The following is a 15986-nucleotide window of genomic DNA, read 5'->3' as shown; positions in this document are numbered from 1 at the left end:
AAGAAAAACTCTAACCTTGCTATAGGATATAGAATCAAATATTTCATTGATCTCATCTGGATGACCAACTGGAACATAGACAGGGTGTGATGTAACTAGTCCATCAGCTTGAAGAGCAGGTTGAAGGTCACTTACAACTAACACATTATACTAAAAAAAACTAATTTGTGTTAATAAAAATAATTATTAATTTTTAAGCAAAACATTTAATGAACCAAATAATTTTGATATCCTAAAAATCAAGCATAGATTTTGTTTGGTCTAAAGTTAAATTTTAACTTTATTATATCTTTTTTTGCAGTATGATAAAGAAAGCAACACCTGTTTAAAAATTAAAACAAATCATGTACTTAGAGCAAAAAAAACTCTGTAGATTAAATTAGCTATATTGATTCAAAGTGATACAAAAATCGAAATAACTGCTATAGACAAAACAAAATTTAATCACAAATTATCATTATAGACAGCCATATCATTATTCTTTAAGATTTATTATCAACCTTAATAATAATATTACAAGTCATGCTGCACTCTCAATTTCTAGATACTCCACAAGTGTAAAGCACAAAGCAATATCTTGGAATGTGAAATAACTTTTTCCTTTATTAAATAATTGTTTCATTTGTGTTAATATAAGTATAAAGTAAAATAGTCATCAATATGGTGAGAAATAATGAATTAAAAAATATTTAAAATATATAAAAATGACTTACTATGTTCCAATCAGGATGAACATGATTAACTCCCAAATACTCAACAAAGCTGGCAAAGCCTTCATTGAGCCAAAGGTCATCCCACCATGATGGGGTCACCAAGTTACCAAACCACTGTTTAAGTTAATACAATTAATATATTTATTGATGAAAGATCAATCATGTTAGATTTTCTTTTACTTGCTCAATTTGGCTCAATAGTCTAAAGTAGCCTTAATTGTACTAATAATTAAATATAAGATATGAAGAATGACAATTCTTTAGTACCCCTTTTATTTATTACAATCTGCAATCTTTAAGTATCATTTTAATGATTAAGATCCTAACAAAATAAAATAAAATTATTATTATAAATTATTTTTAAAATTTTCAATCATAAAATTATATGGTAAAAGAACTCAAACCTGATGAGCCAACTCGTGTGATACCACAACAGCAACTCTTTCCAAGTTATCTTCATTGGAAATCCCTGGTTTATATAACATAGCTGTTTCTCTAAGTCAAAGAAAAATACACATTTTGTATAAATAAAATTGGTATTATTTTAAAAAGAATGATTATTATAATGGGAAAATGAACAAGTAATGTTATGTGAAGATGAATAAAATGTAATTATAATTGAAAAATATATTAATTAAAAATTAAATATTTTACTGTAACATACTGTATCGTTTGAAAATGTTATTACAAAACACAACTTTTTGTGTGCCTTTGCTTATTTGCAGGTTTGTTTTGCTTAAAAATATCTTTAATTCTTCCCACTATTTTGACTTCTCATTTTTTTTTTTTTACAAAATGGTATATTTGTAAACAAAATCACCTGTAGGTAATTAGACCCCAGTTCTCCATAGCACCAGCAGCAAAGTCTGGTATTGCAATCATATCTGTTAAAGACAACTCCATTAAAAATTATCAACTGGATACTGTTTGATACAAGTAAGGCCCAATGCATATAAAGCTAATCAGACTACCTATTTAAGCTTTTACTCAACAATCTTAATTTTAAACTATTTATGGCAGTTTGAAAATACATTACCTTGTTTTGGTAGGGGGAAAGACACATTAAAAAACTCCTCAAAATATGTGATAATTTTTATACCAGTTTCCAAGGCATAGGTTGTTTGATTGATAGCTTCTTTAGCTGCCCATGCACGATACTAAGGCCAACAAAATAAGCAAACCCTACAGTTTTGTTTATCAATATATATATATATATATATATATATATATATATATATATATATATATATATATATATATATATATATATATATATATATATACATATATATATATATACATATATATATTTTTATTTATATTTATATATTTATAATTTACTTAGTTTTGCAAATATATATAGGCCTGTATATATATATATATATGTGTGTGTATATGCCTTTATAGTTTACTTTTTTTCATAACTAATTTTATGTTTAGTTTAATGGCCCATTGAAGATTATTTCAAGTATTGGTTAAAGTTTAGTAAACATGTTAACCAACATACTACTAGATCTTTTGATTTTTAATTTTACATTACATAACGTTTTTAATTTCTGCTGATTTTAAAATAATAATACAATGTTTGGGATTAGCATTATGAGAATAAATTTAAAATACAGACCAAAATGTTATTTTTAGTTGTGTTGAATGTGTATTCAAAGTCACAAATGATGAATGCTAACAGGTAAGTTGACATCAAAGGGGTTTGTTGATAAACATCTTTAATGTATGTAACCCCATTTTCATCACTAGCAGAAACAGGAGAGGTAAATAACATATTTTTACTAGACAGTATAAACATCTATAAAAGTTTTGTTTGGATTAGTTTTAGAAATAAAGATATGTATGCTTCCTCATATGCCATATTGTCGAAATGTAGTAATTTTTAAAACTTAAAAAGCATCAAATAAACTAGGATTCTAGATCTATGAATGTTACGGCTGTCTAGATCAGAATAATCAATTTAAAAATTTATTATATATTGTGTATTAACCCTTTGAGCCCTGGCCTCCTTGACCTAATTTCTCCTATTTCCTGAGCTCCCAGGCCCAAACCGATTTTCACTTATCTGCTTCTAACTTTGCCTATAACTTTTGAACCGTTTGAGATAATCAAGCCAAAGTTGGTATCTAGACTCGGGATCAAACAACAATGCAGCAGGATTCTGAAATTCTTTTCTTTTTTTACAATGTTTGAACAGAACAATGTATATAAAACGAACACATAATTATTGTTTTGATAGAACATAGAAGAAGCCAATTTACATTTAGTAATTGTTTTGTTATTATTGATACCTGGCCATACTAGCTCATCGCCAAAAGCCCACTTTTGTGTGATAACTTTCAAAACAGTTATCACTGCCGGACCCGATGCAAAGGAAAACTTCGCATGTTTTGCACTAGTAAACTTTTTTTTTCGTTTCGGCAAGTCTTTGTCCTTGACACCACGTGCATCAGAACGTACTTGAACAGATTCATTGTCACTGTCAATTTCAATGTCACTGTGTTCAGTCTCAAATTCAACGTCACTATCATCACAATATAGACCAGGAATATTATCTTCTTCATCAGAATCAATAAGTAGTTGTATTGCCTGAGATGCAGTTATTCTACTTCTTTTGTTGATATTTCGGTCTTTTGCTTCATCTTTTGCACCAACTTTATGTGCTGAAGTCGATGGCTGTGGCTCAGCTTTTCGTTTCGGCGGCATTGCTACGAAATGTAAACACTTTCACTTTTCCTAAAATCTATTTTTAGAATCATAATCACGCACTAAAAAGACATATGCGCAGTTTTAGTCAGTCTTCCGCTAATTATATTTAACTAGCTGCATCCCGTGCTCCGCCACGGTAAATCTTTTTTAAATGTACCAACTTGGGAACAGAACAAAACTAAACACAACACAAACGAACGCAAAAAAAAACGAAAAAACAAACACAACACTCATAACATAAACACAATTTAAATGCAATAATAAAGGCATATTGCTCACAGACTAGCCCGTAGCGCCAAATCGCGCCCTTTCCGGTGATTTGCACCCCCCTCAAACTTTCGATTTGCACCCCTTCTGTAATAGATTGAGTTAATTGTGAGGTCAAGGGAACTCACTCTCTGTATTAGTATTATATTTATATTGTTATCTTGAGTGATGTCCCTTACATGTTGTTATCTATAAATAGCTCTCTCTCGCCATTTCTCCCTCTCTCTTTGCATGATGGCGTCTGTACATAATAAAGGCTGTTAACAACCAACGCGGCTTCTCGTCAGTCATTACAATCTACCTCACCTTCCCCCCCCCCCCCCGCCCTAAAACTTTCGATTTCCACCATCCCCCCCCTCGCAAATTTTTTCCAACCCACTTTGGCGCCCCCTAAGGTCGGCACCCGGGGACATATGCCCCCCCCCCCTCTCGCTACGCCTTTCCTATAAAACCCGAAAGATAGAATAATAATTAGAAAACAGTATAAAATAATAGGCAGTATCTATAATATATACAATATTTCACTTTATCCATTCACGCATTTTTTTCCAGTACTTAAAAATTTTAAAAATTTACAATAGAGTTTCATAACTAAAACCATTGCGCACCTAATGAACGTGATGACGCGCCTATAATAGTGCTGAATAGTTGATTAAAAATTATAAGTAATAAATAGTATGGCCTACATTCAGTGAATAAAATAAATAAAAGATTGCCTTTTATCAATCCATGCTAATTATAATTTTCTAACAATAATTTCCTCTTACACATCCGAATAATTTGCATTCACATTTTGCTAATTATATTATTGCAACACTAATTCCTTCTATGACGAACGTATATTTGCATTCACATTTTTTTATTAGCGTGAGTTTAATGTATTTTTAAATTACCTCCTTTGTCAAAATTAGAAAAGAGTTAAATTAATTTGATTTTTCTACTGTACTGTTATTATCTTATTAAAATGTATCCACTTTTTCTGGGAGCCTAAACGAAAATGATATTTGACATTAATCTTTTTAATACGTTTTAGCAGTTTGCGTGTATTTAATATTTTCTTGACGTTATGCGAAAGAGTAAAAACCGTGGCAATTATAAAATAGCTCTATGCCGCTATATAAACAAACCCTACTCTAATACTTATAATAAGACACTGCGGTGCTCTGAAAAGCACAGCATGGTGCGAATGTTTACTTTTATGGTTCCAAAATCTATAGCGATGACGGAAGGAAGGAAGGAAGGAAGGAAGGACTGACACACTACCAGCAGCGTTATATTATAGATTAGATGGTATACCGGCCGCTAGGAATATGACGCTAGATCATCGGGCCGGAAAACCGGCTTTTCGGACATATATGCCTAATGTTGAAGCCGGTTTACCGGACTGGCGGGCTCAAAGGGTTAATAGAATAACGAATGATGTTTTTCAAATGTTAGATCCATTATTCTAAATTTTCTACATCTTAGATCTACAGAATTGAATATATCATATTAAATACATGAAATACTTCTATTATTTGAAGGAACAATTGTGCTTTTAAAAAGTCTACCAAAGTTGTATTTCGTATTTTGCTTTGTTATGTCATTTCTTAGAAAGAACGAAATTATTAACATATTACTTAAAAATAGACCCTAATCAAATCTATATTCTAAAATAAATGTTCTTTAGACCTTATTATCTTTTTAATAAAAATCGTCAGATTACTTAGAATAGAAATTTTTAAAATTTAAAAAAAACAACGCAAATTTGATAAAATAAAGTTTGAGGTGTTATATACAATAATATCGTGTCTTATAGCCCACTTACTATGAAGCACTATTGCTTAACACTGGCATATTGGATAGAGAAATTAAATGACTTGAACGAACGAGTGTAACATTGAATGTAGCTTTGATAGCCGGCTCATCAAAACACGGAAATGCTTTCCTGGCATCAGTGGGCGCAAACAGAGTTGATGCTAAGTAGCTGAATAAAAAATAAAAACAATGTGAGCGTCAACATAATTTGTATTTAGAATCTGTCATCAAGTAAATTTTGTAAATCTAATTAATTTATTTCTTTTAAATCCCATAACGTCTATCGCGACAAAAAAATATTTCTCTAGATGTTAGATATTGGCAAAATAGATCCTAACTGAACGTATACAAATTATTAAATATAACACGAAATTTGACATTTGTTCTAACACAACACACACGATACATTATGTAAGCCTAATATATATGTAAGCCGTGTATATATTCTTGAGATAACCACCTCTGCTATTTTATAACCGACCAAAACTCCATACACAAAACCTACTAGAAGATGTTGTGAGATTAAATATAAAAAATGTGTATCACATTTTTTTAAAGTATTTGCTGCCACTTATCGAAATTGGTTAAACGTGATTTGTTAGCTTAATCATCAAAAATTGTTCTAGTTACTACATGTAAATAAATGTTATAGATCTAAATCATAAATGGCATATCTCTATAGTCTATACAACTCCGCGCACTCTTAATGTTTGATAACACAACACAAGTATTTCAAAATATACAAAGGAAATAGCTTTGTCACTCAAGCACCGTTACAGTAGTTTACCGTTATGTTATAATTTTTTTTCTTGCCTGTGTGAACAATGATTTTATTTTATAATGATCACTTGTCATCTGAACATTATCCCCAGTGGATCTAATACATACTAATACTAATTTGTATTCAATATAAGTGTGATATTTATTATCCATCATTTATCATCTAACACAAACCACGAACGTTATAACTATAGAATAATATTTTGTTGGTTTAAATTTTGTTTTTAAAGCTGGAACAGTCATTTATTCTGTATTAAATGAAACAATACAAAGATTATACTTACACAAGACTTCCATTTCTATTGTAGCTACTGTAATAAAGTCCATTTAGGTCATTTTTTAAAGGAGACTCAAAAGTCATTTCTAGTATGTAGGTTTTGTCTGCCTATGATAAAGTTTTTTTTTTAAAAGGAATTGATTTGTGTATTGGTATATAAAATAAATTTATACTATTGAAATTCAAACGGTAGAATTATCGTATGTAGCATTCACTACGTTTGGCTCAGTGGCGTAGTTAGGGGAGGGCGGTTGGTGCGGCCGCCACAGGCGCCGACCCCAAATGGGCGCCAAAAGGTGTAGAAAAATTAATTTAAAACCTCGTTTTAAACTGAAGTATCGAATTATACACAATCAAAATTACGAAAAGTTACAAGGTTTTACACACTGATTTAACTATTTTCTTTATCATTTTTAGTGGCACTGAAAATGTTACGGGATTGTAATTGGTAAAAAGCGCAACAAACTCTTTCCAACTGAAGGGGGTGAGGCTGTTTTATATAGACAGGAATAACTACATATAGAAATTAAAGAGGGGGGGGGGTGAAAAAAAATTGATAGTCCGTCCTGGGCGCCGGAATAGGTCACTACGCCTCTGATTAGGTTTTTTAGATTTTGGGTGGGGTGGGGGGGGGGGCTTTTAAGGACAGCTTGTGTAGTCAATTTACAAATCTATCTGAAAATAAAATTCTAGTTTTTTATCGACGAATACTTAGATCAGACATTACATACACACACAAATCACGATATGTATCTAATTTAAATCTATTAAACTTGATATGTATTGTTTGAAGATAAGGTAAGTAAAATTATCATGTTTACCAGCATATTTCCGTCTAACTTTAAAATAAAGAACTGTCGATCTGAATCAATAGCCAGAGATTTTATACTAGGTCCAGTGCCAGATTCTGGGTAAAACCTAACACTGCTGTTGTCGATCTCCAGAATATTAAAGTGTAGCGTCACATTGTCACTTGCAGTAATACATTTTATCCAGATCTTTACAGAGCCCTGCATTGACAAAATAAATTTTAAAAAATAATGCAGAGACTTTTCTTTAATCCGAAAATCTAAGTTAATATTTGGAATTCTGTTACACAATACTTAACGGAAAGATTGATATAAAATGTATTTATCATTGAATTGTTGTTGCTATTTTTTTCTTTCTGGAAGAAACAACCTTTGAAACAAAGATTACTTGGAAAAAAAATGAAAATGTACAGTTTACTTTAAGATACCTTGAAAGTGAAGTTAGCAGGATCAGGCAGGTACATGTTGGGCTGAAGCTCCACATTGTAGTGTAATGGGACCACGTTTTTAGGCAGACGAACGTCCGTGACCTTGGGTTTTGTTGCCGGTGTGGTCAGTGTTGACGGAGAGGGCGTTGACATTGGTAAGTTGGTAGTGGGACTAGCCGGGCATCGTCCACCTGCCCATGACATAAGTAATATGCATAATTAATTAACACTGTAAAATTGCATAATATTAGTGTATCTACTAATTGCTAGCAATTAAACATAATTAGCTTTAATTACAGCAACTTGATGTTTGTCAAAATAGATTTACCCATTTTAACCATTTTCCATCTATTTTTCCCTATAAAAATGAATAACTAATACGATGTTTTCAAAATTTAATTTGTTGTACGACATGAGCCTTTTTTTTTGTTTACTACCTCACTGTTGTGAGCTGACGAAGACCTTGGATCGAAACTTCCATTATGCCAACTACAAATCAGACATAAACTTCACTTTCTACAAACCAGATATAAACTTTACATTATACAAATCAGATATAAACTTTACCTTCTACAAATCAGATATAAACTTCACATATTACAAATGAGATATAAACTTCATCTTCTACCACTCAGACATAAACTTCACCTTCCACAAATCAGATATAAACTAATCCTTCTACGAATCAGACAAAACCCGCTACTTACAAACATCTTTGTTCCCTGAGCTGGATAGACTGATGCACTCCCTCCAGATGGCGCTGGCAGTACCAACAGACGAGTCAAACTTGCAGACGACGACCTTGTTCCCTCCAACGAAATGGACAATTATTCCAACACCCACAGCTATGGCGGCCGCCAGGAGAATCAAGATGAACCCAAAAACGGAGCTGACATAGCAACCATTTTTCTTCTCAGTCATGTTTGTTAGATTGGTCTGGCTGTTGGAGAGATCTGAAAGTTCGAACTTCTGAGAAGGCATGTCGGGATGTGCCTAACAATGGAACATAGTCCAGAGATTTGGATCAACTGTATCTTTTAAAAACTTCAACGTTGTTCTGACACAATTTCTGATTCATATAATCGAGAAATTAAAAACTTCAATTGAAGTAAAAACCACAAGGCTAAGACTTCAATAAATGTTTTTTTATCATTGGAAAGACATAGGTGTTGTGTATAAAAACATGTTTTCAAAAAGTCGTTTTAGTGTTTATGTTTGTCTATTATGCTATAAAAGAAAATTATAAAAGAAAAGCAAAATTGCTGCAAAACAATTAACCTGGTTTTTGTTGTTATCGCGTTATTAGATAACATCTTCTTCTATGGCCTAGGGAGAATATGTCTGAATACTTAGCTTTAACTCAATGGTTCTTAACATTTTTAAAGGTACCGAACCCCTCAAATTTTCATATGCGCATTTGCAGAACCCTACTTTATAGTTATATCAAACTTATATCTTCCACATTGAAAAATGTCGATACTGAATCGAATGAGTTGTGTGTGTCTTGACCTTCACCGAACCCCTAAGACAGACTTACCGAACAACTGTGGTTAGGTGGAGCCCAGGTTAAGAACCGCTGCCCTAACTTATATGCACTAGCAACACATAATTAATTTTGTAACGCCTCCTTACTGATGGTTAGTCAGAACTACATAAATCTCGTACTATATACAACAGTTAAAAGCTAAAACAAATCAACTTAAAAACACACAGCACAGTTATGCCTAGCTGACTTCCCCAATAAATACCTTCGTGTTTATCCCAACTCGGCTATTTACTTAACAACAACCTTCGCGGATCCGTACCTGTACTAGTACAAGCCACAAACAAGCTACGATTATTTTAGAATTGTGCGTGTCTTTGAATGACGCTTGCTGTTTATACTGTGAAAATGTGTGTTCGTTTTCAATGTGAAACAACTTAGAGAGAAGAGTCCATAATTTTGTGATGAAGGTGAGGGGTCACACTTTTGCATTTTAAAAAAGTAATGCTAGAAATTGAATTTCAACCGTTATTTCGCGTTTTAGAAAACGGTTTGAATGAATTATAATAGAAAGTGATTAAAATACTCTATGTTGACTGAGCTCAGACAATGTTACAAAGTCTGAACTGCATGTTTGAGGGGGCTTGTGTGCTGAGATGTGATGTCATTTTATGAGGTGGGTGGTCTGGCTTTTTGTGACGATGTGTGACCGTCATTTATGGGTGACCCCCCCCCCCCTTAGGGGTAGTAGACATATATTTGTAGACGCACATAGATATAGTGTTACACTTGTTGGGGGTAGTAGACCCATAAGCCTTTCACTTTGATTATTATTACAGTTTTCTTATATAACGTTAATTGAAGTAGGTTGGGACGGCGCGGTGGGACGAATCTGCTGACACAGCTTAATTAGAAGGTAATCTAGTAATGCATCCTAATTGAAGTCAGTAGCATTGGAATATACTCTAGAAAAGTGGACGGCTTTTTAAAAATAGCTTATGCAGTTCTTGGTCTATTTTTACATTTTCATTTATGGAGTATAGACAGAGCAAAATATAGTGATCTTGCAAAAACTCGATATCGTTTTACACCAGCATCCTAACTAAGTCGGAAAACCTAGTTCCGCAAGCTTGTCTGTCTGTGTAGATCTATGAGTGTGAGTGAATACGATAACTTCAGTAACTTTTTATTTTGGTCATCTACATTTCTCAAATAGCCTAAATATCAGATCATATTCATATGTTTCTATCAACTTTGAGAGATTTCCCGTAACCAGAATTGGTACTTTACTCTATTTCCAATTTCTCAAAAACCTTTAGAATTTGAAAATATAAAATGAAATAAAGCAGCATATTCTAAGAAGTTTTCACTTTTTTTTTTCTCGAAAAATGATTTTTTTTTTTGTCACAAACATTCGTACCATTACCATAGCCTGATTCTACTGGAAATGCCATCCCAACCCCCACGAAAATACACAAGAATGTTTAGGGGAGTTTACTCACGCCTTATTCATTGAGCTAATTGAAAAAAAAATTCCCTTTATTTTGATCGCACTTAGGAAAATAATAAATATTTACTGATGTAGTTTAATTATACACAAATACAGTAAGAACATGAAAACTTGCTGTATTTTGTATAAATTTATGTTAAAAATACAAAGGCGTCTTCGGATATTAAAATGCGTGCACAATTTTTGGACACGGTCTAAACAAACAGATTTGATCCATTAAAATATGTCCCGCTGGAGAGGTGTGTGTTAACTAGATCTATCTATGTAACAGAGCGGTGACCTGTACTCGAGGACAACACACACGAAAAGGTCAACTTGATTTATGAAAACACGTCTTTTCTAGGTAAACCAGCCCCTCAATTCGTTAGGGGGGGGGGGGGGGCGGTGCGGGCACTTGATTTTTTCGAGGGGGACAACATTTTCCGGAGGGGGGGGGGCGGACACCGGTAAAAGTATGTTTTCTATATAAATTCTATTTCGTTCGGGGGTGGGGGTTGACTTACTTTGGGGGAAGGGGGGCTGAGCCCCCAGAAGAGATGCCTGGAAGAAACTCTGATCTAATGTTATATTGTTAATTTATTATTACTTTATTATTATATGCACGATTAAGCTGTTTTAACTATAGCGTGTATAGAGGCTGAGCAAGAATTCACAACACTATTTTTTTTTAAATGAGACAGAAATTGAAACATGTACTCAGACCAATCGGGTATTTAAAATTTAATCAACAAAATAGTCAAAACAAAATAATTCATTTATTAAGCTTTGAAATATATGTTAATAATGAATATAAAAACAGGAAAGTTTACACATATACATAAAATACAAACAACCCAATACTTTAATATTGTTATACCATAGTATTGTATAAGAATTTACATTATTTCTGATATATTAATAGAATGTTATATGAAGTCCGCATATTCACCAAGGTAGGATTGAAAATCTAAGTACTTTTGCCAACGCTTGCTATTAAAACTGCTAGAAATATTCACTTGTTGGAGGTATTTGAGGCAAGAAATAAGTTTGATAACAAAACCTTGATTTAAAATCTTAAAAAGAATAGATTTACATTTACACTCAGTGAAAGAGATTTGTTATAAAGTTCGTTCTAATGAGACTTCTTTTTTAATTTACAGTACAAATTAGTTTAAAATTCATTAATTATATACCGTCATTATGTAGTGTAGAAAAAATATAAAACCAAATAACAAAATGTACATCAATTAGAATATTAATAATATAGATATATTTTCTTTGGTATCATGAATCATATAACTAAAAAGTTAAGTTGAAGTTCAAAAAAATCTTTTCAATAAAAAGTTATATTGATTTTTAAAATATTATAATATAGATATAATAACAAAATGATTTTAATCTTTTGAGGATTTCTTAGAAAGATCTCAAAGATCTCATGAATAATAAATACAGAAATTAATCACATTAATCTGATTATTTTGAAAAGCAAAAAAAAATGCATCTGAATACAGGAAAAATTGGTCTAAATTATCTATATATATAAAAAGCAATGTGTGTGTGTGTGTGTGTCTGTGTGTCCTTTATGCATTGCTACACCTCTCATCACATCGCCGTGAAACTTTAGGAAGTTGTTGAGAATATTCCTGGGGAGGTTTCTGCGAAAAAAAATATTTCAAATTCGCAGGGGTGGCGCCCCGGCAGGGCGCGATTTGTTTTTCTCTATATACGGTATATAAAAATAAAAGTCTGTTTTGATTTCCCACTGTTCATCCGATAGCCATGAGACTTTGGGGAGTTCACTATACCACTCTAGGGAAGGGTTCTGTAAAAAAATCATTTTTAATAACGCAAGGGCGGCGCCAGTGGAGGGTCCTATTTTTCTCTTTTTACGGTATATAAAAATAAAAGTCTATTTTGATTTCACACTGTTTATCCGATAGGCATGAAAGTTTGGATAGTTGATTAGAACACTCTAGGGAAGGGTTCTGTACAAAAATCATTTTTATTTTCGCAAGGGCGGCGCCACGGGAGGGTGCGATTTTTCTCTATATACAGTATATAAAAATAATAAAAGTGAATTGCCGTGACACCGTTCTGACACACGATCTGCCATGAAACTTTAGGAAGTTGTTGAAAATATTCATGGGGAGATTTCTGCGAAAAAAAAAATTTCAAATTCGCAGGGGTGGTGCCCCGACACGACGCGATTTGTTTTTTTCTATATACGGTATATAAAAATAAAAGTCGATTTTGGTTTGGCATCGTTCATCCGATAGCCATGAGACTTTGGGGAATTCATTATACCACTCTATGGAAGGGTTCTGTAAAAAAAAAAATTTAATTTCGCAAGGGCGGCGCCACGGGAGGGTCCTATTTTTCTCTATATACGGTATATAAAAATAATAAAAGTGAATTGCAGTGACACCGTTCATCCGATAGGCATGAAACTTTGGGGAGTTCATTATAAAACTCTAGGGAAGGGTTCTGTAAAAAAATCATTTTTAATTTCGCAAGGGCGGCGCCACGGAAGGGTGCGATTTTTCTCTATATACGGTATATTTTTTAAAAAGTCGATTTCGGTGTGACACCGTTATCCGATAGCCATCAGACTTTGGGGGAGTTGATTAGAACAATTCAGGGAAGGGTTCTGTAAAAAAAAATCCTTTTTTAAATTCGCAAGGGCGGCGCCACGGGAGGCTACATATTTTCTCTATATACGGTTTATAAAAATAAAAGTCTATTTCGGTTTCACATCGTTCATCCGTGTACCATGAAACTTTGGGGGGATGATTAGATCACTTAATGGTAGGGCTCTGCAAAAAAATATTGTTTAATATTGCAAGGGCGGCACCCCCAGGGGGGGGAGCGATTTTTTTTTTCTCTATACACAGTATATAAAAAATAAAACTCAGATGAGGTTCATCCGAGTGCCATGAAACTTTAGGAAGTAGAATATTTCTGCGAAAAGGAAAACTAAAGTTTCTTATGGGCGGCGCCATATAGGGTACAACTTTCGTCAATACACGGTTTGGCGCCCAGAGTTTTAGAGCGACTATGTTGGCACTTGGCATCAGTTAATCGAGCGTCCTGCATAGCGAGTAAGCGGTACTACTATATTCAGCGGTAAAACTACAACAGTCTTCTAAAAATAACTTTGTAACGCGAGGAAATCCTTCTGTACAGTTTCGTCACTTTGCCAAATATGAAAAAATAACTTTTTGAATATGAGGAGCCTACTGTAGATTTTCGTCACTTTGCGAATGATGCAATAAGCATCTACTATTAGACAATCCAGTCAGAAATTGAGATCGAGCATCTAATAATAGACCATTAGTAACGCTAGCATATTGCATCAGTCACACTGAAGTTTAAAACATGTCAAATACTTTTTTACGTGCTAAAGAAAAAAATCCTGTTCATTTGTGTCACTTTAGCGAATGATGAAATCTGCATCATTATTAACAAGATGCTATTTGGTACGATTGCGCCTATTACTTTTAAGGAGCCAGTGGTCGTACGCCGCGCCTATGCGGTACCGGTAGTGTAATCGGGGGTTGGGGGCCCTGAGAGCGACCCTGTACGTCTCTGACACATGGGCGGTCACCGAAGTGTTTTATAACATATTATTTCGGTGAGTGATTAATGTACACTCAAGTTTTCATGCGGTAGTGTAGGTAAACCCGTGTCCCGATATTTATGATCCAAGCGCAGTCATTGTTTACATTTAAATAACTCACTTTTAGAAAAGACTGTCACGCGTCTAAGAACATATGATTGGTAACGCGTTGGTGAAATCCTTCTAATAAATTTCGTCAAACTTTCTTCTATCCCCGCGGCAACGCGCGTGGGACGGGTACGCTAGTCATGTTATAATATTTTAGAGATTTGAAGCAGTATTTATCTAAATCACAATTTTACATAAATATAAAACCACATAAATGACCTACTTTTGCTATCAGTTTTAAAATTTTCAACTTACATATAAAAACATAATGCATCAAAAAGATTACTGAACACTTTTTGAAAAGGCAGCTGTTGGAATTAACAAAAAAACAAAATTTGACATGAAAATAAAAGACCTGAGCATTTGTAAATTAACAGTTGAAATTTTAAAATTTGTATAGGATTTATGAGTGTAACTGGTTGCATACAAGTTTGTGTAGATTTGAATATTTCAATTTCTTTAAGTCATTAGCTGGGTATATCAACAGTTACAACAGTTTTGATTTAAATAAGTTATTACAACTCATATCTGTTAATTCAAATCAATGCATTTAGTTTATTCAAGAATTTAAAATAATGCAGAATTTTCTTTACTGTATGTTTATATTTTTATGAACAAACTGTACAAGCAAACTTTTGTTTCATTTTCTGAAAAATCATTGCTGAATCTGTTTTTCTTAGTCCATTTTGATTTTCAACAAAATAAAAAACAACATTGGGATTACATAATTTTAGCATGTTTTCTTGTTGTAATCTGTATTAATTTCTACAAATAAAGCAGGTGGTGAAAGTAAAGTCTATCAAATATTTTAAAATGTAAATAGGCTTTGTGCATGTATATACAGAAAAAAAAAAAAAAAAAAAAAATATATATATATATATATATATATATATATATATATATATATATATATATATAAATTTCTATATATGCACACATTTACAAATCTACCTATATAAATATACAAGCCTACTTAATACACATTTTTAATATAGCCTGTAGTCTATTGTGAAGTGACATCGTCTAGCCAAGTCTTAAGGACACCCCGATTAGTTTCCATCCATTTGATGTTGGAAGAAATTTTCTCAATGCCTTGCTGCATGGCTCTTTCACCAGAACCAAATTTGCCTTCTTGGCTTGCATAGAAAGCTTTTACCTATAAAGAAAAGTTTGGATAATCAACAATGAAGCTCTAGTCAATTATTTGTTTTCCATCTTTTAAAAAAGATAATTTTCAGATAATGTAATTAGCAATGGTATATGCTAATAATTATTAGTTTTGCAATGTACAACATATTGTTATTTCTGTGAGTCATATCCATGAATATGTTTGGTTTTGTTCTTTTATAAATGGCCATTTTAATGTTAGGATTAGGCGCTATTCATTGATTATATCCAATTACTAGTTTATTAGTTCTTTATATATTTCTATATTATATATAGTTCTTTTATTCAGTAGCGTACGCAGGGGGGGGGAGCAGGGGGAGCGGCTGCTCCCCCTCTG

At 32.8% G+C, this 15986-nt stretch overlaps 1 protein-coding gene across 1 annotated transcript in view; it reads right to left on the bottom strand.

Annotated features, from left to right (window-relative positions):
* LOC131944899 (uncharacterized) overlaps positions 1 to 15986 on the bottom strand; it is a 77561-nt gene that overhangs the window by 25014 nt on the left and 36561 nt on the right. Inside the window, exons 26-37 of the mRNA XM_059305778.1 lie at positions 15489 to 15638; positions 8494 to 8779; positions 7787 to 7977; positions 7371 to 7559; positions 6557 to 6657; positions 5503 to 5661; positions 2338 to 2464; positions 1750 to 1870; positions 1534 to 1597; positions 1118 to 1208; positions 714 to 827; positions 16 to 150 (exon numbers count right to left, since the gene is read on the bottom strand). Coding sequence (XP_059161761.1) covers positions 16 to 150; positions 714 to 827; positions 1118 to 1208; positions 1534 to 1597; positions 1750 to 1870; positions 2338 to 2464; positions 5503 to 5661; positions 6557 to 6657; positions 7371 to 7559; positions 7787 to 7977; positions 8494 to 8779; positions 15489 to 15638 — 1728 coding nt within the window. The remainder of the gene's footprint in view (positions 1 to 15; positions 151 to 713; positions 828 to 1117; positions 1209 to 1533; positions 1598 to 1749; positions 1871 to 2337; positions 2465 to 5502; positions 5662 to 6556; positions 6658 to 7370; positions 7560 to 7786; positions 7978 to 8493; positions 8780 to 15488; positions 15639 to 15986) is intronic.

The sequence above is a fragment of the Physella acuta genome, unplaced genomic scaffold, assembly GCF_028476545.2.
Source record: "Physella acuta isolate Inbredline_101_S28 unplaced genomic scaffold, ASM2847654v3 ptg000513l, whole genome shotgun sequence".
NCBI classification, from domain to species: Eukaryota; Metazoa; Mollusca; class Gastropoda; family Physidae; genus Physella; species Physella acuta.
The sequence above is the reverse complement of the archived record's forward strand: the minus strand, read 5'-3'. Positions and strand labels throughout refer to the sequence as shown.